Source organism: Catharus ustulatus, chromosome 2 (genome assembly GCF_009819885.2).
Source record: "Catharus ustulatus isolate bCatUst1 chromosome 2, bCatUst1.pri.v2, whole genome shotgun sequence".
Classification (NCBI taxonomy): Eukaryota; Metazoa; Chordata; class Aves; order Passeriformes; family Turdidae; genus Catharus; species Catharus ustulatus.
Window position 1 is genome coordinate 28,170,015 of NC_046222.1, and position 26,078 is coordinate 28,196,092.

Genomic DNA, 26,078 nt, shown 5'->3' on the forward strand with positions numbered 1-26,078 from the left:
ACCTCAGTATTTTTGATTGCTTTCCAAATCAGTTGCTTTTCAGTGCATTAACCATTGCTCATGGAAAAAAAAAATTTCTTTCCAGTACCCATTCTGCCTGCTCACTAATGTGAAGAGAATGAGATTTAAACCCTGTGGCTGTTGGTGAGACAGACAGGAATCAAAGACAGCTACAATGCCTGCTCTGTAGTTGGCAAGTGCTAATCGTGAGGTCAAGAGGTTTCAGCAGTGACAAACCAAGACTGACTTAAAGTATCAGGAGCTTTTCCTGACAATTTGTTTATTTGCTGTGTTCTTTCAGGACCCTGTCAAAGATGGTGAAACAAAAATCAAGGCGGACTATGCTCAGCTGTTTGAGGATATGCAGAATGCATTTCGCAGTCTGGAAGACTAGACTTGACCTCTGTGACCACTCCAGTTTGTCCTCTCAGTTCCTCATCTCAGCTCCTCTGCTTCCCTACCTTACAAGAATGATGCAACAGTACTTGAGTTGATAAATAATCCTGTGTTTCCCCTGTTCATACTCAGAGAGTGTCTTTACAAAAAACATTCCTCTTAGTTTCTATTTGGAATTGCTTTGTGTGTCTGCAGTGGTGAGTGATGTGTGACTGGGCCTGGCTGAGTGAGGAAATGCTGTTGTACACTTCTAGGGTGGGAAAAAATTCAACTTTCGTCTCCCAGCTCTCCTGGTAACCAGTCTTTTTCACCTCGGGTGTAACCAGTTGAGCTGCACTGGCAGAGGTGTAGGTCTTCACGCAGTACATTGCGAGCTGGCAGTGGGAAGGGCATTTACACCTGCCACTTTGCTAAGTGACTATCAGATGTAGAACTCCCTGTTCTCAAACAGAATTTTTTACTATATTCTGATGACATGTTGATACAACCAAAAGTTCTTCACTACTCTGTCATTTCTGAGTCTCTCAGCTGAGTCTTTTGGTATTGAAATGTGGTAGTTCTGGTCCTCTCCAAGAAGGGACTAACTAGAAGATGAGCATATAGCTCATGATGTATGAGCGACTGATATAATTTTGTACACTGGAGAAATACAATTTTATCTCCCTACTTAATACGGATAGAACTGTTGGACTAAAATCAAAGCCATAGGTACTCAGCTTCCAGCAGAATTTTACCTTCTTGGCTCCCATTTAGCCTGTAAAATTTCCTGACAGTCAACTGCTTTACTTTGTGAAGCTTGTGACTGCTGCCATGTACTGCAGGGCATGGTTGGCAAGGTACAGTGATTCCACATGTGCTGAACACAGCGTGGTCCTTCCTTGGTGGTGTTCTGCCAGTGCAGTTGCCCCCAGTGCAATGCCTAGGTTACACCAAGGAAAAGAAAGCACGTGCTTAGCCGCCTTCCTCCACCTGTGCTCACATGGCTTGTTGGGTGGTGGCACAGAAGGTCCCCAGTTCTTGTGTATAGAACAATGTGAATGGGGGAAGGTTGATGAGTACAAAATGTATTTAGTCCTGCCTTGTTGGTTACGATGCAAGAGAAAGCAGTGGCTCTGGTCTTCTGCTCTGTGCTCTGGAAGCACTCTGTCAAGCAGCTGAAACTGCTGTCTCTTAGGCTTTTTTATTGGTAAAACTAGACTAAGACGAGGAATGAGCAGAGCACAGCCTTTCTGTCAAACTCCCTGAGCCCAGCACTCATCCCATTGCTTCAGAATGCAAGAGAGATGCTAGCATCCTCTCCTGTCTCTCCCTCTTGATTATGTCAGGTGGCATCCTGTGCCCATCTGGGTTCCAGCTTCCACCTACTGCTTTGTTAGTCCCGAGACAGCACCTGTTGTTGGTGACACTGTGCCTACTTGAGCGTTAATTCTGCACTGAAGTATTTCCACAGGCTCCAGCTTTGAACAGTAGTGATGCAAAGAGATCTTTTGCTACGGACCAAATGCTGCCACTTCCATTATGGTATCAACCCACTGTTTGTCAGGGAAGAGCCCAGCTGAAACTTAAAGGGATTGACTATTTTTGGTTTTCCCAAGAAGAAACTGCTCCGCCAGCTGATATTCTGTTAGTGAATGCTTAAGTTTACAGCTCACTACATTTTTGGTGTATGCTGCTTATTTTATCAATGAGCATGTGTGAATGAGTAGCCACCATCCAAGCTGGGCTCATCGTTTGTACCCTTCACCACTGTACAATGTAGCATTTCATGCTAGAAACCAGATGTTCTTATCTCTTTAAATAGAGGATGTTATAAACTTTACAGAAGATATCTAAGATAATGCAGTTCTAATATTTATTGTGCTGTACGTGGCCCTCAAGTGTGACCAGTTCAAAGTTTCATATATATTTTTGTCCTTCTTGTGTCTTGTTTTCAGTGTTGAGATTCTGATGTTCACTGTGTCCTGCAAGTCTTCCTTCCACAGCTGTGGAAGGAATTACAACATAGGCAGAACCCCACCATGTACTTTATCTTGTATATTTCATAACGTATGTTGCTGGAAATTGTGTAAAAAAATAAATATTAAAAAAATTGTTCAAGTCAATGAAAATAAAATTGATTTAAATTAGGTTTCATCTGTCCTTTTTTCTTATGTCAAACCAAACCTATGCCACAGTGGTGTATGCAGCAACCCATTACAAAAGGTCACAGTTTGCTTAAAAAAAATTACTTCATCACTTTAGGGATTCCTTTAAAACTGTAAGCAGTAATTTGGACTCTTTACTTCAGTTCTCCCATTCCATTACAGCTTGCACAATTTCCTCACACATTACATGAAAGAGTTACAAAGTAGTGAATACTCTTAGGGCAGGTATTTTGCCTTTTGCTGCCAGGCATGCAAACGGAATGTACAGTAATTTCATGCGTAGAAGGCGCACCTTTTTGACTAAAATTTTGATCCGAACCCGGAAGTGCGCCTTATACCCTGGAGCACCTTATATATGGACAAAGTTCTGAAATTTGCCAACCCGAAAGTGCAAGCCCACAGCAGCCCCAAGCTGAGCCCGCCTGGCTCCGGTGGCAGCGCTGGGCGGGGGCCGGCCCCGGGCGGCAGCCCCGAGCAGGGCTGAGCCTGCCCAGCCCCAAGCTGACCAGTAAACCCTGCAATCGTGCAATTCCATTACTAATTCATTACTTTGTTGTGCACAGATCCTCGCTGCAAAAAAAAAAAAGTGCGCCTGATACACCAGTGCGCCTTATATATGGAAAAAGTTCGGAAATTTGCTGACATCCGGAAGTGCGCCTTATACTCGTGAAATTACTGTAATTGTACCGTTTTAGGGCACTTGACACTTTGGATTAGAAGCTGAGCAGCACTACTGGGCACAGCAACTCCTTTTGAAGAAGGAGTTGAGACCTTCTGTGAATAGCAACACATAAATTAATACACTAAAAACATCACAACCTATTTTCTAGAACATATTAAGAAATACAGCAAGCTGAAGGTGTTCAAGTAATTCTACCACCTCACAAACGGGTGGAAGTCATAAGCTCATTTCCTGGCAACCATGGACTAATAGTTCTCAGTAGATATTAAGAAATCAAGTGAAGTGATGAGTTCAGGTTTTGGCAATTTGGAAGTTACCAGCTGGCAGTGTCCTCACTTCATCCACTCGACTTTTGTGGATCTGGAAGGCCGGAGTCACCCAACGGCTACAGGAACACTGGTCCCCTCTCCAGCTGAAGGAACCCAACTTCGACATGCATTTGGGACACAGAAGCTGCAAGAAAAACCCAGGACTCAGTCTAAGATAAGTTTTGATGTGGATCTAGTTAAAAACAGGCCAAAAAGCCAAACTGGAAGGTTTCTTTAGCCCTGAGGTGCAGCAGGCAGCTGTGCTGGCAGAAGGGAGGGTGTACTGGGACCTGGTAGAATTCCAAGACAGTTTTACCAGAATCCAAAAGACTCAGCCTGAGAGCACAACAGGCTTCTGAAGTCCCACAGATCTTTCTTATAATAAAAACAGCAGATAAACCCTGTCCAACATCCTGTCTGGTGTTGTTAGCTCAAGCACAGCACCAGCTCATTTCCTTGTAAAAGAATATTTTACATTTAAGAATCTGCCCATAAGCTGTAAAATTCACGCCAGAAACGCTGGGAGCACCTTGCACGGAGTTTTCCTTTCAGGAAGAAACACAGTTCTGCCTTTACCAAAAAAACCAATGTGTATTCTCCATTTCACCTGTCCTTCCATTACTCCAAGCAATGCTGGTTCCATCCACTGCACGGGCTCGATGAAGTATGAGGTACACTTTTCCTGGCCATTCCCAGACAGCCGTGCAGAGTCTGTTATCCTCTTGTGGGCAAACGCTGTCAGTCTGCTTCCTTCTGTGTGGGACAAAATGCTGGAACTACGGAACAGAGCACGTCTGCCCTCCAGGACATGGGAAAAAAGAAGCAAAACAAATGTTTTTTCTTAACTGGGCAAATATAAAGACAATAGAAAATAGGCATATAAGGTCTCCTGACTCTAAAGAAAGTGGAGTACAAATTCTACATTTTTGACTAGTCTAAAAGGTTCACAAGCACCACTCCAGGGAACAAAAAATTTTGTATTTTGTACTTGTTGGTTTTTTTGTTGTTTTTTTTTTTTTTGCAAATGCGGTATGGAAACTTAGGCAACAGCTCATCCCTGAGCTGACAACAATGACATGCCCATTGATTTACACAGGTTATTCTTCTCTTGAGTGGATTTCACAACGGCATTTTAAGGAGAAATATAAAATATTTTATAAATACATAATAACATGTATTTTTTATATATATAAAGTACCTGCATTTCCTGCATCTGTAGAGAAACTCTGTTTTCAAATTTTGACATATAGTGGTAGGATCAACTGCAAAGACTTCTCGGGGCAAGTCTTGAGGTTCTGCAGAGACGTTAGGACCATGTTGAGAATCAGATCAGCTCAGCCATGCTGCACTCCTGGGATCGAGACAGGACTACGAGTCTGCCCCAGTCACTGCCTGCAGGAGCCATCTTCTTCCCTTTCATTTGTTCTCTCAGCAATTCCAATACATTAAGGTAAAAAGAAAAGAGCCTCATCCCACCATGCCTAAGACTGGGATTTGCTTAAGGCAAGAAACTGGGATCTAGACTATGACCTCAACCATGGTAAAATAATTATATTTTGGTTTATGTTCTTACTCCTGCAACTCCAACAGAAAGTAAAGGCAGAGGAGGCTTCTGAGCAGTTGTGCCAATGTTTTAGTGCCCAAAATACAGAAAGTCAGCTTGCAAATGAGAACTGCTAAGGACAATTACGCATAAAGGGCAACAGCACCATCACGTTGAGTATGCAACACTAAAATCTTGCAATAAAAGCTCCAGATTATTATTTTACTCTAAAATTACAGATATGCACATATATATTTTGCAAATTACAGTAATTTCACGACTATAAGGCGCACCCTTTTGACTAAAATTTTCCCTCGAACCCGGAAGTGCGCCTTATAGTCCAGTGCGCCTTATCTGATGTACGAAGTTGCGAAATTTGCCAAACCGGAAGTGTGAGCTGTGAGCCGTGGGAGGAGCCGGAAGTGCCATGGCAGCCGGCTGGAGGCGGGCCCAGGGGCCCACGGCACCGCCCCTTTTGGGTGGAGGCACGCCTGGGGGCCCATGGCTGCCAGGTGAATGCGGGCCAGGGGGCCCGCGGCCCCACCCCTCCCGGGTCCAGGCAGTCCCAGGGGCCCATGGCTGCCGGGTGAAGGTGAGCCAGGGGGCCCGCGGCACTGCCCCTTCTGGGTACAGGCGGGCCCGGGGGCCAATGGCTGCTGGGTTGAGGCGGGGCCTCGTCCAGCAACCCTGCGGGGGAAGCTGGGGGCAGAGCCTCACTGCAAAAAAAAAAGTGCACCTTATAGTCTGGTGCCTCTTATATGATCTACAAAGTTGCGAATTTTGCCGACTCCCAGGGAGTGCGCCTTATGGTCGTGAAATTGCTGTAAAGTGTGAAAGTATACTTCACTACCCGAATTTCAACTTCATCTCAAGTTTTGTAAGTTATTTTTTCATCACACTGACATACTTTCTGAAGATGCTGTTTTCTTTGCCAGGGATGTAAAAATTACAAAAAGTATCAAATTGACCTTTACCATTTTTTGCACTTTGCTAAAGAGTTCAGCCCCTTACAGATCCTATTTCCCACGCATCTCTCAAAGGCACGTGTTTCCCGCACTGATGAGCTGGGATTCTCTGGGGCTGGTATAACATGAATGTTTGCCCTAGCCAAGTCCAGCCTCAGCTGCTTTGAAAGCAGCACTCAAAGTCAAGCCCCTTTTACAGGGCCTTCTGCTTTCTTTCTGGAACAGCTCGTTCCCCTCCTTAGGAGACTTTGCTTCGCGCACCCGCGACGCTCCCACTCACCAGAGAACCTTTCGCTGAGCATCTCCAGCCGGTACCGCTTGTACAGGACGCTGCTGGTGTCCACAGCACAGCCCATCGCCTCGTAGAGCTTCAGCTGCCCCTGGAAGCCCGGGTTCACTCTGCGGCGGGGGCGAGAGGAGAGGGCGTGAGGGGGGTGAGGGGAGCGCAGGGTGGGCGGACACGGCGCGGGCGGGCACTCACTGCGCGTCCGGCTTGGCGGCCCTGACAGCGGCGAGCGCCTCCTCCCAGCCAAGCCCCTGCGTCTTCATCAGGTAGGCGGCGACCACGGCCACGCTGCGGCTCACCCCGGCGTGGCTGCAAGGCAAGGGCGGCCCGTCAGCGGTAGAGCGGCCGTGGGGAGCGCTCGGCCCCGCCACAGCTCCGGGCTCACCAGCGGACGAGCGCGGCGCCGCCACCCGCCCGGGCCGCGCCCAGGAACGCGGCGCATTCATCCAGGCGGCTCAGCAGGTCCGCGCCGGGCTCGTCCCGCGCCCGGACGTGCATGGCCCGCACCCCCGGCACGGCCGGCGGCTCCTCCGCGTCTACCGTCAGCACCGCCACCACCCCCGCCGCCGACAGCGCCTCTGGGGACGAGCACGACTCCGCGCCGCCCAAGTAGAGCCCTGCCAGCACCGGCACCATCCCGCCGGGAGCCGCCATGGCTGCGGGAGGCGGGAGGGAAGTGCCGCCCCCAGCACGGCACCGCTTTCCGTTTCCCTTGGCAGTACGGAAGGAATGATTTCTGTAGTAATCGTTGTGCGACTGTGCGTGGCGGGGTGGTTGTGCCCCCTGCGGCCGCGAATGTCTGCCTTAACTCGTCCTTTTTCCCCCCACCCCTTACAAATGTTCAGAAAACATATATCACAGCAACAGTCAGGTTGCAATGGACCACAGTGGGTAATTTGGTCGCACCTCCCTGCTCTTGGGTCGTCCAAGAGCACATGGTACAGGATTGTGTCCAGACGCTCCTGGAGTATCTCCAGTGAGGGAGATTCCTGACAGAGAACACAGAGAACAGAAATTTTCAGTTCCCCTTGAATTTGCCAAATAGAACTTAAATACTAACTAGTAAAACAGATAGAAAGTAGACACACAGCATGCTAAATGTAGCTGCAACCAATGTATAAGCCGATAATGAGGAATATAATGGCTCTGGTGGCAAAGCCATGTAACAAGAAGCAGCAGCGCATGCCCCAAGAGAAGTTTAGGCCAAGGTCACCTGCAACACTAGGGGTGTCAGGAAAATCCACAAACGCCAGAGGTTTATGTCCAAATAAAAGACAGAGGAGCCCTGCAACTTTATTTGAATAAAGGAAGAGTCCCCTGGGGCACACAGGGTTTTCTGTCTCGAGGTTTCAGAGGGTGCAGCCTCTTTTTATCCTAAACTCCCGGCCGCATGTTGCCCTATTCCTTTCCCCATTGCTGAGGTACTCGGAAGGTACAGCCTTCCCAAACCGCCTGCCACATATTCCCCCTTGAACCTACTATTTTACCCCAAAATTCAGAAGTTCATGCTTGTGGGTTTTTGAAGCTTCTGCCCAAATTTGGCAGAGACATTAAGACCCATTTAACACCCATACCTTCACCCATCAAATTGTTTGCAAAGATATTAGCTTTTCTCTCAGGGGCACACAGTGAGTATGAACACCAGAGACCCCTTTAGATGACCTTCTAGAGCCATAAAGGACTTCCAGTAGGAGGTGCATGCATACAAATTAGTTCTAGGAAAGGTGATGTTTCTGTATTAGCTAGGTAGTACACTGCAATGAATATGTATAGTCACACTGGAATTTTACTCTGGACACACCTAAATTAGAGAAGATACCTTCTGGGCGTCCAGCACACTCATAATAAAGGATCCCTGCTTTGTAATACTTTAAATTGTGTTAGAAAGTTTGTTTGACAGCTGTTTTCTCACTCCAAAACCTCACTGGACAATTTGTTCCACTGAATGATCACCCTTGCAGTAAAATTTTTCGTCATGTTCAGCAGAAACTTCCTGTGCATCAGTTTCTGCCTGTGTCCTAGTGGCTGGCACCAGTGAGAAGAGCCTGGCTCCATGCTCTTGATCCCCTCCTCCCCTGCCCTCTCCGTGCCCCCCCCCCCCACTCCCTGATTTTTTTATTATGGCAAAATTACAAATTTCATTATACAGACCTGTGCTAAGGCTCTCTCCATGGCTGGGACACAGAACCTTACCCTGTCTCCACTATACGGGATAGAAGAGCCTGAAGGCCCCATTTACGGTCACTGGTGGGATTGTTCTAGTGTGGCTCTGTGTGAGACAGCTGAAGGCAAAACTATTGCAAAAAACATCTGCAAGGGCCTCTGGGATTCTTATAGGATGCTGACTAGCCTCAGAGGGGTGAGACTGGCAGTCACCTCAGACCTGATAAGGTGACACTGAAACTGGGTGCAAAGGGAGATTGTTATCCCTTTCCTGCAGGAGAGGCAGATGGAGCTGGGGTACCATGAAGCAGCTGTCATCCTGTAGAAGGGATGGGCCACCATGGAGATGCTGCTGAGGATGCTACCCACGACACACTTCCTCATCAGTGCCGGCAGACAGCATGCACTTGCTGGGAGATGGGCAGTGGGACAGTGTCCTAGTTTGGAGGAGAGGTGTCTGCTAAGACACCTAAGAAAGGCAGGAGCCTGCTAAGAAAGGCAGGAGCCTCTCTTTGAAATGGAGAAATGTAAACCCCCTCCCTCCAAATTATTATCATTTTGAAATCAAACGGCTCTCAGGCAAAGATATGGGAATTAGGAATAACAGTTCTTTACTAAGGAAATTAAAATAGAAATACGATACTACAAAGAAACAAACCCCAAGCACTGAAAAAGTCAGAGTACAACCTGACACCCCATCAGGCAGGGTGTTGGTAGCAGTCCGATTAAATGGTGGCTGTAGTCCTTTTGTAGTGACAGTTGTGGTTCAGTTGAAGCAGTGGTCTTGTAGAAGGTGCAGTTTACTTCCGGAGATCCAGCGGTGATGTGGAGAAATCCAGCTTCCCTCTGGAGTCCAGTGGAGAAAGGACTACCTTAGTGTCCCAAAACCTCTGTCTTATTTTGGTAAGAAATGCTGGGCTTTCCCCCTGGCTGGAGCAACTTCCAATGGGATGAAGTAATTTTATCAGTCACACAATGGGACTCAATGGGCCATTAGCAGAAGATATCTCCCTGGAGGCAGGATGAGTTGTGAGAAGATAAAGAACAATGCCCCACCTGGTTTCAATGATGGCCCATTAGCGGAACATCTCCCATGGAGATATGCATCACTGCCCCCACCCTCAACAGATGGTGATAGAATAGACCTTTTATCACATCCTGTATTGTAACCCCAGACAGACAGCAGCTTCCAGATCTGTGGAGTTTCCATGTGGTGCTGGTGGTCCACTGAGCAGACTGAGATCACTCTTTGTAGTTGAGATGGGACCCAAGGTTTCCAAGGGTGCAAGGAGCTCAAAGTTGGCTGCCGGCCTGCCTCACCTCCTATGCTTGCCCTAGTGCCTGTGTGATTGTGTGATTGTGCAGCAGTCCAGCTGCCAAGCTGCTCCAGGGAAAGGCAGATCCCCTCTTTGGATGGATCAGTTCTAAATTGCATAAATGTGACCTAGAAAGTGCATCTGAGTGTGGGGAGTTTCTGACAGCTCTCATTTAGATTATTTGAAGCTACATAAATGTGCAAAATGTTCTCTTCCTGTTGCCACTGCCACCAGCAAGAAACAAAATGTTTACTGAAAAAGCATTTTAAAATGCAGACAACTTTCCAGTAACAGCAGAGGAAAAAAAAACCAGCATACTGAAAAGAAAGACAGATGGAAATTAAAACCATAAAATAAAACTGTGTATGGTCCTTTACTCGTGAAAGCAGATAACAATTTTAGCAAACTACCATGGGGAAAAAACAGATTATTCATTTCTTGAGTGATCTGAAAAAAAGTCTGCAGACAACTGCAAGCTATGAGGGGGCTATGAGTTTTACAGCAGGGTTATATTATCCAGGTATTATGTGAATACTAAGGGGTGACTAGTAATCTCTGTTAACCTTCAAATCTGTGAATATGCAGGGGCAAACAGTACTGTCTGCAACTAAAACCAGGCAGGGCTTGATGCAGGATCCCGAGAGGTTAGTTTAATGGTAGTGTTAGCACTGCAGTCCTCCATGCTGTACTGTCTGCAACTAAAACCAGGCAGGGCTTGATGCAGGATCCCGAGAGGTTAGTCTAGTGGTAGTGTTAACACTGCAGTCCTCCATGCTGCTTTCTAAAGCTGTGGATAATGAGGGAATGTGAAAAAGATGTGATTTCAAACTGGAAAGCTGTACTGGGGCTAAGTAATAAGTCCTTGGGGCAGAGCCCACAAACAGCTCGGTACCTAATAGCTTCACATGACCTAAACTGCACTCCCTAAACCTCACTGTTTCTCTCCACCCACACTTTACTGTATTTGCCACCTGCAGCCTGAGGCAATGTGTCCTGAATTTGCTCCTAACTCCCAAATTAAATATTTTTTTCAGTTGCAAACCCTTTTTTCATTTGCAAACCCTTGTTCTGCCTCCACCTCCCCCCATCATCTTCTCCTCTACCACTGGAAATTGTGATGTTCACCCCAAGGTTCCAGGAAACCGTGTGACTGATTAAGCAGTTGGGGTGAGCTCAGGTGCAAAGAAAAAGCCAGTCAGATGATGGGCTGCTGCCCCCTCTCCAGCAAGCGCATTCCATCTCTGTGTGTGTCTGCCCTGCTGCTTCCTAAGGGAAAGGAAAATGCCAGGCTTCTCTGGGCTGCCTGCTCTGGATCTTCACAGCACAACCAGACTGGCAAAACTGATTTTCCTGCTGTGGAAGCAAAAGCACTGGGGCCTGGGCATAACACTCTCTTCCCTCCAGAAGAATTTGTCTGCATCTTTCATTGCACAGTGGGGTGGTTCTGTTCTTTCAGGCTTTTGGGTAGTTTGGGGCCTGTATATCAGAGGATTTGTGAGAAGAGTCTGCAGCCCATACCTGGGTTGCCAGGGGTGACACACAGCAAAGTAGTGGGGACATCTTCAAAAAGCTGTATGTGAGAGAGAGCAGCTCTGGATTTCTGTGTCTTCCTCACATCTAAATGCAGCAGGAACTTTGCACAGGTCCTGCTGGTAAAGGGGCTTGGTACCATTTCTCGCCTGTTGGAGAAAGGATGTTTTGCTGAGCTTGGAACTCTGTTGGGGCAGGGAAGTCCTCCATGGCAGCATCCCATCCCTTAGAGCAGGGACTTTGCAGCAATCAAAGTGCTTGTAGCTGCAAATTTAACTTCTGATTTTTGAAAGGTTGCTTTCCCTGCATAACTACACTCTGCGTGTCCATATTCACGTGTTTACCTTCATCCATGTATCAGGAGGAAGAATTGCTTAATCTCCCAGGAGGAAACCTCAGACTTGCAGAGGCAGCTGGAGAAACAACGGAGAATGAGGCTCACTCTTGATATTCTGCAGGAGGGTTTCATCGTAGCCTTGCGTGGGTGGGATGTTCTTACCTGTCTCCACTCTCTTGGCATCTGCAGACATTGCAGTTACTCCATGTCAGACAAAAAAGAATTTTCCAGCTGCAGATCTGATGTTCAATTACAGAATGGAGCCTGACAGCTACTACTACTGGGTATTAATAGCTCTGCTTCACTTCATGGCTTTAACAGGCTATAGCAACCAAGATTTATGATGACATATTGTGTTCAGCAATGCATCACATAAGGAAACTAATCTGACAGTGCCACTGAGCTGACTTAGAGGCTTTTAAGTGAGTTTCTTCTGCCAGATTTGCTGCCCTATTTACTGGATAAAAATGAGCAATTTGCACTGTTTTAGTATAACTCCATACTAACCTCTGTTTTGGCAGCTCACAGACTCTTTTCCCTTCGTCATACTGCCTTCCCGAGAGCCAGCTGATTCTTCTTCATTCCCCATCCTCTGTCTGAAAACACTTTGAAACACCTCCAGTGCTGTGTATCCTGAAGAAGGGTACAGGAGAGGGGAGGAGGGAGGAAGCTGGGAGGAAACCCGGGAGCAACAGGCAGAGATGAGGGATGGAGCAGTTGTGGGAGAAGGGGGAGATGACAGTTGTCCAAGAACAGAGAGGCGCGGTGGCTGCCAGCACTCACTATCTTGTGGCAGGATTGTATCTGTATCCCGGTCATTCTTGGAGAAAGTGTGTCTTGCAGAGATTGGGATCACCCATTGTTTCTCCCTAGACATAGAATTAGAGCTGGCAGCAAGGAAGTCCTAAATAACTGCTAAACATTAAGATTGTACCCTGGAGCTGTGTCTGGGCCTCTGTCAGCCACCTCAGCAGCCACAGCACCTGAGCAGTAGCCCAGGATTTTCAATCTCTTTTCTCAGCAGTGGGCAGTATATTTCCATGTTTTCTATCCTCATGGCACCATAATCCACTGCACAGGTGGATGGGTAGCAGAAGGCAGCTTCTCCTCAGGGGTAAATGGGCTCATTCATTACTCAAAGATCCATTTCTCATTATTCCTGCAATTTGCTTAGGAGCCTGGTCCATCCAACTTCAATGGCATTTCCAATTCCCATCCCAAAGACCCTATATATGACACCCGTGTGTTATAGGTAATAAAAGAATCAAGCCAAATTAATAATGATTAAAGAAACAATTTTTATTTCATGACCAAAATATGGTCCTAGATAGCCACAATCAAAAAGGACAGCCCCGAGCCCGGGCTTGGTGCTGGGTGACGCACACTGATCCAAACTCGATCGCTTTGGATCCTCCTATGTTCACGAATGTTGTCTTGGTCAGTCTTGGTTTTATACAGTTTTTCTAGCCTGGAGCAGAGGTCCTCCTTTCCTTTCGTGGTTTCGCATATTCATGTAGCTTCTTTGTGTTGGACTGGACAAAACCATTTCTGGGAAGCAATGAATTTCAATGAGTGCAGATTTTGGCTTAGGAACCAGGTACTGAGATGTAGTTTTCCCTGATGACTCTGGTTATCTTGATTGGCGATACTTAGCAAGTGCTCATTGTTTGGGTTTTTCCTGGACTGTTCGTAAAGAGCCACCTCCATTGGAGCTGGTTCTATTGATTTGCTAATGTCGGCTTTGTTAACAGTTGCAGCATTGGAATTCTCGTGAGACAATCTTTCCTTCTCACTGCGGCTAGTGTTCTAAAGTTTCTTTATTATTTTTTTTATTTATACAAACATGACTTATTTTACATAAATCACAAATCAACACGAGTTACTTTATAACATGTATTACACATGAAAAGTAATTAAAAAGAACAAACTTATTGTCAGGAGGTTGAAGTTCACTGCAGAGATTACTGTGCAGTGTACTCTTCCCCTGACAAATACTCAAGGTCTGCAAGTCAGAGGGTAAGGAAAACACCCTAAAATAGAGTGGATACCTCTCTGTGTTTACAAATGTTTTTGTGAAACAAAAACTTTTAAATAAATAATGTAAAGTGTGAACATTTGATTAATACTTTAACATCTGTAATAGTAGTATGTGCTGCAGTTTATCTTTGTTTATATTTGGATTGTTAGAGATAATAAACAAATCAAGCCAAATTAAAAAGATTGAATAAGCATTTTTTATTTTTATGACCGAAATACGGTCTTCAACAGCCACAATCAAAAAGCACCAAGCCCGGGATCGGTGCTGGGTGAACACACACGCTGATCTGACATCTATTGCATCGGATCCCTCTGTGTTCACAAATGCCATCCTGGGCAGCCCGTTTTTATACAGTTTTTCTGACCTGGGGCAAAAGTCCTTTTTTTTTTTCTGCCCTGGATTCCCATATTCAGGTAGTCTCTTTTCTCTGCAGTGGACTGGACAAAACAGTTTCTGGGCAGCGATGAATTTTGATGTGTGCAGATTTTGGTTTAGGAACTGGGTATTGAAATGTAGGTTTTCCTGAGGACCCTGGTTATCTTGATTGGTGGCGATTATCAAGTACTCATGGCCAGGGAGTTTCCTGGACTGCCTCATAACGAGTCACCTCCATTTGGGCTGGTTCTATTAACTTGCTAATTGCAGCTTTGTTAGCAGCTGCAGCGCTGGAATCCTGTGAAGCAATCTTTTCTCATCTCTGTGGTTCAGTGTTCCTAATGTTACTTTATTAAACTCTTTATTTATACAAACATGATTAATCTTTCATAAAATATGAATTACTTTATAACATGTATCACAGTATCTAATAAATATTCCCAATAGAAAATATTTCTTAATAAGTACTTCAATTGATCCCCATGTGGCAACAGAAAATATACTGCCCAAAATCATCAGTTATTGCCAAAAGGCAGAATACTATTTGAGGCAGAAATCTTGCTGAAGAAATATTCTTAAGAGGTGAGATCATTCACTATTTTAATCTCCAGGTGAGACATTTCTTTACAAGTGGTTATGCTTCTCTCATTTGTGCTACTACTTCTCTTTGAGTTCCCTATTTCACTTTCTAATTTTAGAAACACAGGAAAGAAGTGTTGAGAGGGATCTGGATCCTCATGTCCAGCTCCCTACCACCACAGGCAATCATATTACATACAGTAATTTCACGACCATAAGGCGCACCAGACTATAAGGCGCACCCCCCGGGAGTCGGCAAATTTTGCAACTTTGTAGATCATATAAGGTGCACCGGACTATAAGACGCACTATTTTTTTGCAGCGAGGAGCCGCGTGGTGTGCAACAAAGTAATGAATTACTGGCAGGTGCTTAATTTGCAAACATTTTTCAAAGATCGGTGTAGCCTTTAAACGCAGCCCCAGGCACTCTCCCCGGGCAGCGGGCCCCGGCACTCCCGCCTGCCCCCCACCAGCACTGGCTGGCACAGCTCATGGCTCCCAGCTCCCACCGCGCGGCTGCGCTGTGTCCCGGCTTCCCCCTGGCCGGCAGCGGCAGCGTTTCTCGCTGTTTCTTGCGGTTTTCCCGTGGCGGTGGCGCTTCTCACCACTTCTCACCGCTTTCCCATGGCGGCAGCGGCACTTCTTGCCCCTTCCCTGTGGTCGGCAGCTGCACCACTTGTTGCCGTTTCCCCGCAGTGGGTGACTGCACCGCCATCTGTCACCGCTTCCCCGCGGTCGGCGGCTGCACCGCTTCTTGCCCCTTCCCTGCGGCCGGCGGCTGTGTCGCTTCCCCCCGCTTCTCCCCGGCCAGCGGCCGCACTGCGTCCTCCCGGCCGGCAGCCGCACCATGTCCCAGCATCCTCCTGCCCGGCGGCCGCAGTTCCCGCAGTTCCCAACTCGGCTTGCAGCTCGCACTTCCAGGTTTGCAAATTTCGCAACTTTGTACATTATATAAGGCGCACTGGACTATAAGGCGCACTTCCGGGTTCAGACCAAAATTTTAGTCAAAAGGGTGTGCCTTATACTCGTGAAATTACTGTATTTTCTTTTCTGACTTCATTGTAAATCTAGTTTTATTCCATTCCCTCCTGCAAGGCTCTACAATCATGATTATCTCATTGGACAACAGTACACTAACTTGCCTCAAATCTGTTTTTTGTGTCAATGTTATCCTTTAATTTAAATAGGTAATTTTGTTTCCTGTTATTTATCCCAGTGGGGCAATATTGGAGTAAAAGAAATAATTATCTAACCCATCCATATTCCTGCTCAGCTTTGGCTTTGTTGGTGAAACAAGGTCTGTTGTGTTTGCTAGGCAAAAAGGAGCTTTCCAGTTTCGTCATTCAAGGTCAGCTCCATATGTGTGCAGGTTTTAGTTCATCTTTCTTGACTGTGTATGGCCAAACAGTATAACAGATGTAGTGGTGATTTTTTTCCCAGTGCTTTGTAAGTACTTTTTAAACTTCTACTAGGATTATGTCAGCTGGCCTGTCCTTGATTGTGTTGATTTTTCCCCTCACTTCTATTGAGTCCTGATTATCCTAACAAAAGGCAGATGCCCCTGTATTTGATGAAACATTGTGTTCTCAGCAGAAATTGGAATTTTGAAATTTTGGCCCCAGAACGCACAATCTCACACCCTGCACTATTAACTACCAGCTGATTTTTATGACATTGCATCTTCAAGTTGAGTCCTGTCCAATCATTCCATCACCCTTGTCCGTGTGCACAGAGCTTCCCACAGCCCATCAGCCACAGTTTCCAGTAGCATGCTATTTCAACACTGCTGTAACATCCTTGAGCCCATCCTTGTAGGTTCTGGTGGAGTGCCTGGTTTGGCTGTTTCCAGTCGAGCATCACCAAGAACTATTTGGCAGAGCTGGACGTCTGGGATCTCTGCTGACTGCTGTTCTGTCTGAGACAAGGTGCCTTCGGGAAAGTCCTGTTGTATTTCAGTCAGGTCTTCATCGTAGCCCACAGATTTACAGAATCACAGAACCAATTAGGTTGGAAAAGACCACTGGGATCATTGAGTCCAACCTATGAGCACACGCCACCGTGGCAAGTAGATAATGCACTGAGTGGCACATCCAGTCTTCCTTTAAACAACTCCAGAGATGGTGACTCCATCATCTCCCTGGGCAGTCCATTACAGTGTTTAATCTCACTTTCAGTGAAGAATTTCTTCCTAATGTCCAACCTGAACCTGCCACAGCTTAAGACTGCCACAGCTTAAAACTGTCGTCTCTGTCGACTGTCCCTTGTCGCTTGGGAGAACAGACTGATCACCACCCGGCTACATCCTCCTTTCAGGCAGTTGTAGAGAGCAAGAAGGTCTCCCCTGAGCCTCGTCTCCTCCAGATTAAACAATCCCATCTCCTTCAGCCGCTCATCATGGGACTTGTGCTCCAGATGCTTGACCAACTTCGTTGCTCATCCTTGGAGTCGCTCCAGCCCCTCAATGTCCATCCTGAACTGAGGGGCCTTTTGAAAAGTTTGTATTTATATGGGAGGGGGAGCGGGAAGCGGCTGCTGGGCGCTGTGTGTAGAGGGGGCGGTCGAGGGCTCCAGGGCTCGGGTGGCCACCCCCGTCCGCTCCCCGCCCCGAGCGCCGCGGGTGTCCTCGGGCGGAGCGCCCGGCGGCAGGAGCAGCGGCCAGAGCCGCCTCCGCTACGGCGGGGGGGCCGGGCCGGGCCGGGGCGGGGCGGGGCGGCGCGGCGCTGAAGGGCCATAAAGGGCGGCCGCGGGTAGTAGTGAGGCTGGTGTGGTTGGCCGGGGTGAGCGAGTGGCGGGGCCGAGGTGAGCGAGTGGCGGGGCCGAGGTGAGCGAGTGGCGGGACCGAAGTGAGCGAGTGGGGCCGGGGCTCCTCTCTGGGGCTGAGCCGGCGGGGCGGGCGGGCGGGCTCGCTCTCCTGAGAGCAGGCGCTCGGCAGCGCTTCTGTCGTGGCTGTGGCGGCGTAACGCGAGTTCCTAGCCGCGGGTTCTGCTCGGCTGGCTGAGGAGACGAGCGTTCCGCGGAGGGAGGGAGCCCGACCTCCCGCCCTCAGCGCCGCGGACTTTTTTGGGTGTTGTGTCGAATTATATGTCTTACAGGAGAAAGTTGCTTCTAACAGGGTAACGCACTGCGTCGTGACCAAGGTGAAGGGGTGTCGTCCTCACTCTTTTTTGCCTCTGATTTGAGTGTTGTATTCAATGCTCTTTGCATTCGGTATTAAAGATAATTAGTGTCTTCTGCCTCCGGTAGTGGTTTTTCCCAAGAAGTGAGCATCTTCAAGTGTCAGATCTAGTGAAGAGGATGGCTGGCAGTGAAGCAAGAGACATGGGAGCTGCTAGCATCCCGAATACACTGGAGTTGCTAGGAATCTGTTGTCACTAACATAACTGTTCCCGAGTAGGCGAGCACAAGTGACTTGGGGGTGTGAGGCTTTGGAGGTTGACAGCCTGGGAATTAAACTCTCCACTGAACTGGAAATTAAATACTTTGTTTTCTTCACCCTGAGGGCAGCAACGTGCATTATTCTCCTAGGTGAGGGTCACCAAGCAGAACCAAATGTGTGTGGTACCGTTAGAAGCACTGGTCCAAGTTCTTTCTGGTCCCTGGGTGAGTGAGCTGTGTGTATTGTCTTGGCTGCAGAGAGAGCTACAAATAGGAAGGAGGAGAGGGAGGAATTTCAGAGGTAGTAGCTGAAAGCACCGGCAGCTTCAGTTAGAAGTCATGGGAAGACCCTTGTCCTTAGTGATCTGAAAGTTTTAATGGAAATACAGTGAGTTTACAAAGGAAATACACTTTAATATGCTTGAACTGCCTGAGAGCAACTGCTGGCAGGCTTGATGCTTTTGTGTTTTTGCTGTGTTGGAGCATTAAGAATCGAGCTTGAAGAACCTCTTGATTTGTCCTGCATTAATCATCTTGCAGATCACAAGCTTGTTTTGTGCCTGTTGGTGCTGATGTGATCCATGGTAGCACAGTTTGTAATGCAGCAGCTCATGCTTAAGGACAGAAGCTACTTCCCCAGAAGCATTTTAACCTCACTGTGTACTTGCTCTAGGATTTGACTCTCTTCATCTGAAGAGGTGGCAGATCAAATGAGTTGCCCAAAGATGAAAAGCTGGAAAAGGGGAGGTCTGAGATGACAATAGCTGGCCTTTGAAACTTGCTTTAAAATATTCCATGCACTGTGCTGTTGTGTGGTAGGAGACTATAGGGTTTGGGTTTTCAATCTTGGTAGGCAAGAGTTAATTTTCTCAAGTTTGAGTAGTCTGACCTTCACATCTGTAGTCTTCAGGAGTACTTGGGACAGAAGGTGTGGTCTCTAATACTCTTAGAAAAGGGTATTAGCACCAGTTGGAGTTGCATGACTGTAGAACATATGTAAAGTATCTACATGCTACAAAAGGCAGGTGACATAGGGAGTCTTGTCACAGCTAATCAGATCATTCTCTTATGCTTAAAATGTTCAGACAAGGATGTGACCAAGTCTGGTTAGTGAGATTCTGGCTGTTAAAAGAGTAACATGAATTTGACATGCATCATCTGAGTTTATCCCAGATCTTACAAGCTTGTTTGCCCTTCACAAATGAGCAGAACTTGGGGCACGTATGAATATTTCCAGAAAGGTAATTTGGTTAGGCAGTGTCTCTGAAGAAGGGTAAAGAGTTGCTTACAAAGACCAGAGTGCCCATTGAATGCTCTTACCTGACTTTGCAGCTGAAATTCTGTCCAGGATGTTGAAGTGCTGGAGCTTTTTGTAGGAACAATATGACTTGGCCTTTATCCTGTGAATGATAGATGCTGGATTGTTCAGAAAAGAAAGAATTCTGAAAAGGAAGAAGTCTTGTATCTTTGGCATAATTTAAGAGTTATCAGTGGATGTCTAAGCCCTGAAACTAACACCTGAGGGTCTTTTACAGTTATGTTAGAGACAGCAGTTTGAGCAGCAGTTTTATATGCATGATGAAGCAACTTCAAAGCCTAACTCTCAGAAGTGCTTTGCAGCTCATCTCAATTCATCTGGCGCTGGTGATGACTTTAGCCTTAGGTAAATCTTGTGTCATCTTTGGTAACTTCCATTTGACACAAACTACTTTCCTGAAGTAACTCTACCTCACCAAAAAAAAGAACAACGACGGCTAGTTTTTCCTGCACCAATAGAAAAGCTATGTCTCATTTCAGGTGAAAGGATTGCTGATAATCATTAATATAGTTATTTCTTTCTGGTTTGTGTCTATGTGAATGGGCAGAAATGGAACCTAGGAATAGATCTGGGAAGCACAAACAAAAGCTCTGACTTGTCTTTTTCTTCTTGTATTCTATCTCCATACAGTTTCTTTGGAGAAGAAAAGCCCCAAGATGGCAGGCAAAGGAAGTAGCAGAGCAGACTCCATGTCCTGCAGTGTACTGAACTGGGAGCAGGTCAGTCGTCTGCATGAGGTTCTTACAGAAGTTGTTCTGATCCATGGGAGGGGGAACTTCCCGACACTGAGGATAACTCTGAAGGACATTGTTCAGACGGTTCGGAGCCGACTGAACGAAGCAGGCATTGTGGTCCATGATGTCCGTCTGAATGGCTCTGCAGCTGGTCATGTCCTAGTCAAGGATAATGGGTTGGGATGCAAAGACCTGGATCTCATTTTTCAAGTTTCTCTTCCAAGTGAGGCAGAGTTTCAGTTAGTTCGAGATATAGTCTTGCAATCCCTCTTGAATTTCCTGCCAGACAGGGTAAGCAAGCTGAAAATCAGTCCTGTAACACTGAAGGAAGCCTACATCCAGAAGTTGGTCAAAGTACACACAGAGACTGACCGATGGAGCTTGATATCACTTTCTAACAAGCATGGCAAAAATGTGGAGCTTAAGTTTGTAGACTGCATACGACGGCAGTTTGAGTTCAGTGTGGACTCATTCCAGATCATTCTAGACTCCCTGCTCTTTTACTATGACTACTCAGAAACCCCCATGTCAGAGCACTTCCATCCAACTGTCATTGGAGAGAGCATGTATGGAGACTTTGAAGCAGCTTTTGATCACCTCCAGAACAAGTTGATAGCTACCAAAAACCCTGAAGAGATCCGAGGTGGTGGACTACTGAAGTATAGTAACCTCTTAGTACGAGACTTCAGGCCCATGGATAAGGACAAGATCAAAACGTTGGAGCGCTACATGTGCTCGCGATTCTTCATAGACTTCCCAGACATCCTGGATCAGCAGCGCAAACTGGAGACCTACCTCCAGAACCACTTCTCCAAAGAAGAGAGGAGCAAGTATGACTACCTCATGATTCTGCGCAGGGTGGTGAATGAGAGCACAGTCTGCCTCATGGGACATGAGCGAAGGCAGACTCTCAATTTGATTTCTCTGCTGGCACTCAAGGTGCTGGCAGAACAGAATGTCATCCCTAATGCCACTAATGTAACCTGTTACTACCAGCCGGCACCTTATGTCAGTGATGCAAACTTCAGCAACTACTACCTTGCAAATGCCCCTGTGTTGTACAGCCAGTCCTACCCCACTTGGTTGCCTTGCAATTGATCCCTTCCCTCGAGGGTTCCTGGGTGGAGGCTAGTGGAAGCCATGATGCTGAGTGTAAATGTAAACAAGTAACAATGTCAGTTGGATGCTCTCTAATGGAAACATGACTGTATCAGACTGTCCATTTCCTGGTGTGCAGTGGGATTATTCAGCCAGGTGGCTTGCTATGAACCTTTCAGTATATTTCTACAAATGCCAAAAAGCCTTATTACCTCTTCATCAGGGAGAAGAGAGCCAGCAGTCAAATGTTAAGAGGCGCAATTCAGAAATTTTGTACTAGCTCTGAAAGTGGCAGTTAACATGTGATCTAAGAAGTATTCAGTAAACTGGGTTGGTTAATCAACTGTAAAATGCCTTAAGCAGAAGCTGTTCCTGGAGAAGCAGCAAAACTCCTTCTATTCCCTAACCTTATTACTGTTCCTCACTCCAAGTTCTGGCCAAAATTCTCATTAACTAATTGTGCCAAGATGGGGCTCATGTTATGCTTGGGCCGCTTTTACTTAGTGACTATGTAGAGCTGGTAACAGTATGGATCCTGTCTGTATTGTAGGGGCCATGAATGTTGCTTCCTGTAGTGCCTATGGATATGTGGTCCTGCCTTGAGTTCAAGATTAATTTCTTGAAAGTTGAAGATAGTTTAGTAAGTCTATTTATAAAGCATAAGCTGGTTAAATTTTTCTTGACTACAAAAACTTGGAAGGTGGCATTTCTAAAAAACACACCAAAACACAATCTAAAACTTGGTAATGTGAAAAGTCCTTGAATTAAGGGATTAAAGCTTTGAATAGAATTGGAGCCACAGTTTGAACACTTAACTTGGAAAAACACTTTTTTTTAGTCCAGCATCAAGCTGAAGTCTTTCTGACTATCTTTCAAAGCAATTTTGGCACAGCTGGAAAGTAGTACAGCTCTTACTTTGGGGTTTGACTGGATTTTCTTCCTTACAGGTCCACAGCAAAACCAACAATAACCCTATAAAAAAACCCCAGGCCACTATAAATTGCAGGATTATATGCACTCCTGCCTCAGTACAAATTCTAAAAGTATCTCCTAAAATGAATTTCTTATTGTACAAATTAAGGCAGATCCTGGAGGTTTGCCTTCCTGTCACCACTGAAGGTTTGAGCTTACTGGGTTATCACTATCACCTGGTCACTATGAGATGGCATTTTGAGTGGTTAGGGTAAAATTCTTCCTTTTTACTGCTCTTAAACCTCACTTGAAGAGGTATAAAAGCCCTAAGCAAAGTTCTCCACAGAAGCTGTATGTATTAAAAGTCTGGGCCTGAGTTTAGAATAGTCTCTGGGAGACTATGCACTCTCTTGGAGGTACAGGGGCTGATCTTCCTGAAGAGTGTGTGCTGAACTTGCTGCTTTGAGCCTCCTGGGCTTTATAAGAAAGGTTAAAAATTCCTCAGTTATTTATATAGTGGTATTATTAAGTGGATGATTTTCACTGAATTGTAATAGTAAAATACATATAGCAGTCATCATTAGTTTATTTTGTTTAACCAGAGACTTGGACTAGAAAGGCAAATCCTAGAACTATTTATTATGTGCTGGTGCAATGTTCAAGAATGCTTGTTCACTGAATCTTTTTGATTACTTCTATGGCTATCTATTACTGTTTCTGCAAGCTTGTAAGACCAAAGTGCCTGATCCAAGAAAAAATTAAGGCTTAGAAGGTAAAGAAGAAAGCAGGTGGAACACCAATATTTGGTTGCTGTTCAAGGTGGAAAACAGCAGCCATGCTGTGCTTAAATGACAGTAAAAATTGCCTGCTCCTCATAAGACAAACAATTTTTTTCCACTTTTCGTAACTACTTCATAAAGACTGTCTCAACAGAGCAGTGAGGCTACTTCTCTGTTCAGATTTAGCTTAGGAAAGCAGGGAGGGATGCAATCTACGAAGTGGAATGCATGCAGCCAAGGAGGCTTTAGCTTAATTTCCTGAATAGTGCTGATAACAATTTTGGTAGCAAAAAGACAAGTAATTTGGTGGATTATATTGTGGGATTTTTTTTCATTAAAGGCTTCATGATTAGTCAGCCAAAATAGCTAAACTTGAAACCAAACCTGGCCTTTTTCATGAACTGTGGCTTGGACTTGGTGTGGTTTACAGACAAGACATCTGTCATCCAAGACTTTGACTTTTAAAAACTAACATGATACCAGTGTTGTCATATGTGTTAAACTTAGTGCAAGTTTACTGCTGGAATGCAATCCTAGGCAAGAATAAACTCCTGCATGCAAAGCAACTTGGCCTAGTATAGAGTGTCATTAGAAAGAAGACTTAAGAGTTTGTAATTACTGTCATATCTTGCATAGATATATTTGAAGCCAACCTATGGTATAGCCATTGCAGAAGTGAACTGTTGCCTAGAGGGGCTTAGTCTCAGGTGTCTGCCTTCTATGATGTCATGGCTGATCTTTAGGAATTGCTTTTGTGCATTGGCTCACATGGAAGAAGTGGTGAGATGCTTGAGAGAAGGCCTCACAAGCTGGAAACACAGACTTGTTATATTAGTCTTTAATGCCTTGGCTCCTGAGCATCAGGCCAGGTGCATCTCCTGGAAAAAGAAATGCTAGAGAAGGAAAAAAGGCTGAATTGGATTCCTAGCAAGATAGAGCTATGGAGAAGCTAAATTTCCTGCCATAGGTATTGGCTGAGGCCTCTGAAGAAGCTGCACATTGAATTGCTGCTCTCTGAACAGTTGCGTGCCTGGGTTTGAGCTTTGCAGAATTCTTGTGCTCCCTTACTAGTTATTAAGATGCTCTGGCACATGGGAAATTCTAATGCTTTGTAACCTGGCTCTTAGATACTAAACTCTAAAGTGGTTAAATTGTATCCTGCACACTACCTGCTGCATTGACCCTGGACTACAAAGGATTGCTGGGGCACTACTTGTCCTATTGCCTTCAAAATAATCCTGGCTTGGTAGGTAATGCTGGTGTACTTGGTAGCTTTTCATCACTGTGCTGCAAGCAGCCTACCCCTTTTGTTCTGGGTTGTCCTGGCAGCTTGATGGTGTGAGTGGCAGTGGCTTAATTTGCTGTGCGTTAGCTGGTTTGAGTTCAGGTTTATAGTGACCCCTACAGCAAGGGATGATTTGAGAATGAGCACTAGGTAAAAGTGATGACCGTAGGCCAAGTCTAGGATGCCTGCTTGATTCAGTCACCCATCGGCACTAATAATGCCTCTGCAAACCTGTTCTAACCTCTTGTGTGTCATGTGGAGGTTAGAGAGAAACTACTGTACTTCAGGCTGTTACCTGATACATTCTCTCTGGGCAGTGGCATTAAAACAAAGCTGCAGTAATGCTCAGTGCTTCATTCCTCAGGATCATGCTTCTACTAACTAGGCTATGGTATCAAGTAGCTATTTTCTTCATGCAGCTTATAAGACAAAGCCAATCTGAGGTTAAGCAGTGGTTGACAACATTTACTGCCAAATTCCCCTTGACTTGCATCTTATTGCTGTGGCTTCCTCACTGTAAAATGGGCCTTTTTAATTTGCTCGAGGTGCTACCAAGGAGACCTGGTAGAAGACTGTGTTTTAGTCACTTTGGTAAAATCCTTGTGCTGACTTATGGTGATTGTGACAAGTTGTAAGCTGAAGTATAGTTCATGCTTACTCTGCTAAAGATTTAATTATTGCTGTGTTTGTCCTCAGCTCAGTCATCCAGTCACAAAGATGGGGCTTTAAGAATACCACTTGATTCTGAATAACCGTTTTTCAAGAGATCCTCATGCTTTCACATAAATCACCTCCTACTGCAGTAGGTAGTATTTAAATCAAGTCCAAATACCTAAAGCTTTTGATTGAAACTTAAAGATCCATATTTTGGACTTGAGTTCTGGGGTTAAGCATTTAGTATGTGCCCAGGCTTTGTGGGTTCCTGATTCCTGGAATAACCACTGATGTTGATAGTGATCTCTGCTTGTCACTATGTGCGTAGTTGGGAAAAGGCCTCTTAGAAGAGAACATGGACAAATTGTCTTAGTTCTAAACTGTTAGTGTACTGATGTTATTTGTTTCCTATTCTTCTCACTCGGTCAGGATTCTGTAATTTTTAGATGTGGGAATGAACAGTAAGTGGACCACAGCCACCAATAGCTTGGTCTAATTTGGGCATTTTGAGAGCCAAATGAATAATAAAACTTCTAGCCCTCACATCTAAGTCTTACTCAATTGTTTCTTGAATACAGTTAAGTGTACTTTCATAAATGTTCTTTATTTTTGGTGAAGCTATATATAGAGTGGGATGTTGGTCTACAGCAGAAACTTTGGGGGGAATAGGTGGAACACTCTGGTTTTTCTCAAATGTCTGGCTTGGACTTGTCTCTGAATAAAGCTGCACTTCATTAAAGTTTGGAAGGCCTTTTTTCCTATGTTTATCTTATTTTTTACTATTAAAAGAACTCAGCTTTTGAAAAACCTGTCTCTCACATCTTTGGAAGAGGCGAGTTTTGTTGTTTTTTCCTTCTCCCCCTTGCCTCTTCTTATAGCTGGCAAAACAGGGTACTAGAAATGTTGGGATTTGTGATGAGCCCAAATGTGAGATTGGTCACAGTAAATTTGTCTACTGTTCTCCACTGTGGTGTTCACTTGTCATCCTTGGAAATTGAGGTTTGGACCTTAATGATGCTGTAATTCTTGTGCAAATAAACTTATGCTAAACAACCCTTGCCTCAAGCTATTTTTGCATCTAAATAATGCTGACAAAGTATCTGTAGAACTTATTTGACCAATGGGTGTGCAGGTGCACTTGTGAGGTGAGTAAAAGTGTGCGGTACACAGTAATGCTTGCTTTAGATGTTATTCAAGGTACATTTTTTATATCTGACTCAACTTACTGAAGATTAGTCAGTTAAGTGAGACATGGTTAATG

The 26,078-nt window shown here is 45.6% G+C and overlaps 3 protein-coding genes across 6 annotated transcripts in view; 2 read left to right on the forward strand and 1 right to left on the reverse strand.

The window, feature by feature from the left end:
- ATP6V1A (ATPase H+ transporting V1 subunit A) overlaps window positions 1-2,524 on the forward strand; it is a 32,679-nt gene extending 30,155 nt beyond the window's left edge. For all 3 annotated transcript variants that reach the window (XM_033051078.1, XM_033051076.1, XM_033051077.2), the window contains one exon: window positions 302-2,524. In XM_033051078.1, the coding sequence (XP_032906969.1) occupies window positions 302-394 (93 nt within the window). In that variant the 3' untranslated portion in view covers window positions 395-2,524. The remainder of the gene's footprint in view (window positions 1-301) is intronic.
- Window positions 2,525-3,149: 625 nt separating this feature from the next.
- Window positions 3,150-7,018, reverse strand: DUSP12 (dual specificity phosphatase 12). 2 transcript variants are annotated; one of them, XM_033053443.2, is made up of 6 exons: window positions 6,710-7,015; window positions 6,520-6,633; window positions 6,319-6,437; window positions 4,729-4,825; window positions 4,138-4,324; window positions 3,150-3,675 (listed from the first exon to the last, which is right to left on the reverse strand). In XM_033053443.2, the coding sequence occupies exons 1-6, from the start codon at window positions 6,976-6,978 to the stop codon at window positions 3,514-3,516; spliced, it is 948 nt and encodes a 315-aa protein (XP_032909334.1). In that variant the 5' UTR covers window positions 6,979-7,015; the 3' UTR covers window positions 3,150-3,513. The 2 variants fall into 2 exon arrangements, with proteins under 2 accessions (XP_032909334.1, XP_032909336.1); XM_033053445.2 differs by having other exon boundaries at window positions 3,521-3,675; window positions 4,138-4,283; window positions 6,710-7,018.
- A 10,365-nt stretch (window positions 7,019-17,383) lies between these two features.
- TENT5C (terminal nucleotidyltransferase 5C) lies at window positions 17,384-25,841 on the forward strand. The gene is made up of 2 exons (XM_033053401.1): window positions 17,384-17,461; window positions 19,986-25,841. The coding sequence occupies exon 2, from the start codon at window positions 20,012-20,014 to the stop codon at window positions 21,185-21,187; it is 1,176 nt and encodes a 391-aa protein (XP_032909292.1). The 5' UTR covers window positions 17,384-17,461; window positions 19,986-20,011; the 3' UTR covers window positions 21,188-25,841.
- Window positions 25,842-26,078: the final 237 nt, after the last annotated feature.

Bases quoted from the DNA above. Each gene is read 5' to 3' on its own strand.
- DUSP12 (XM_033053443.2), bottom strand. From the start codon at position 6,978: ATGGCGGCTCCCGGCGGGATGGTGCCGGTGCTGGCAGGGCTCTACTTG. The intron at 6,438-6,519 runs GTGAGTGCCCGC...CCCCCGCCGCAG, and splicing joins GCCGCCAAGCCGGACGCGCA to AGTGAACCCGGGCTTCCAGG. The intron at 4,826-6,318 runs GTGAGTGGGAGC...ACGTCTCTGCAG, and splicing joins GCTCAGCGAAAGGTTCTCTG to AACCTCAAGACTTGCCCCGA.
- TENT5C (XM_033053401.1), top strand. From the start codon at position 20,012: ATGGCAGGCAAAGGAAGTAGCAGAGCAGACTCCATGTCCTGCAGTGTA.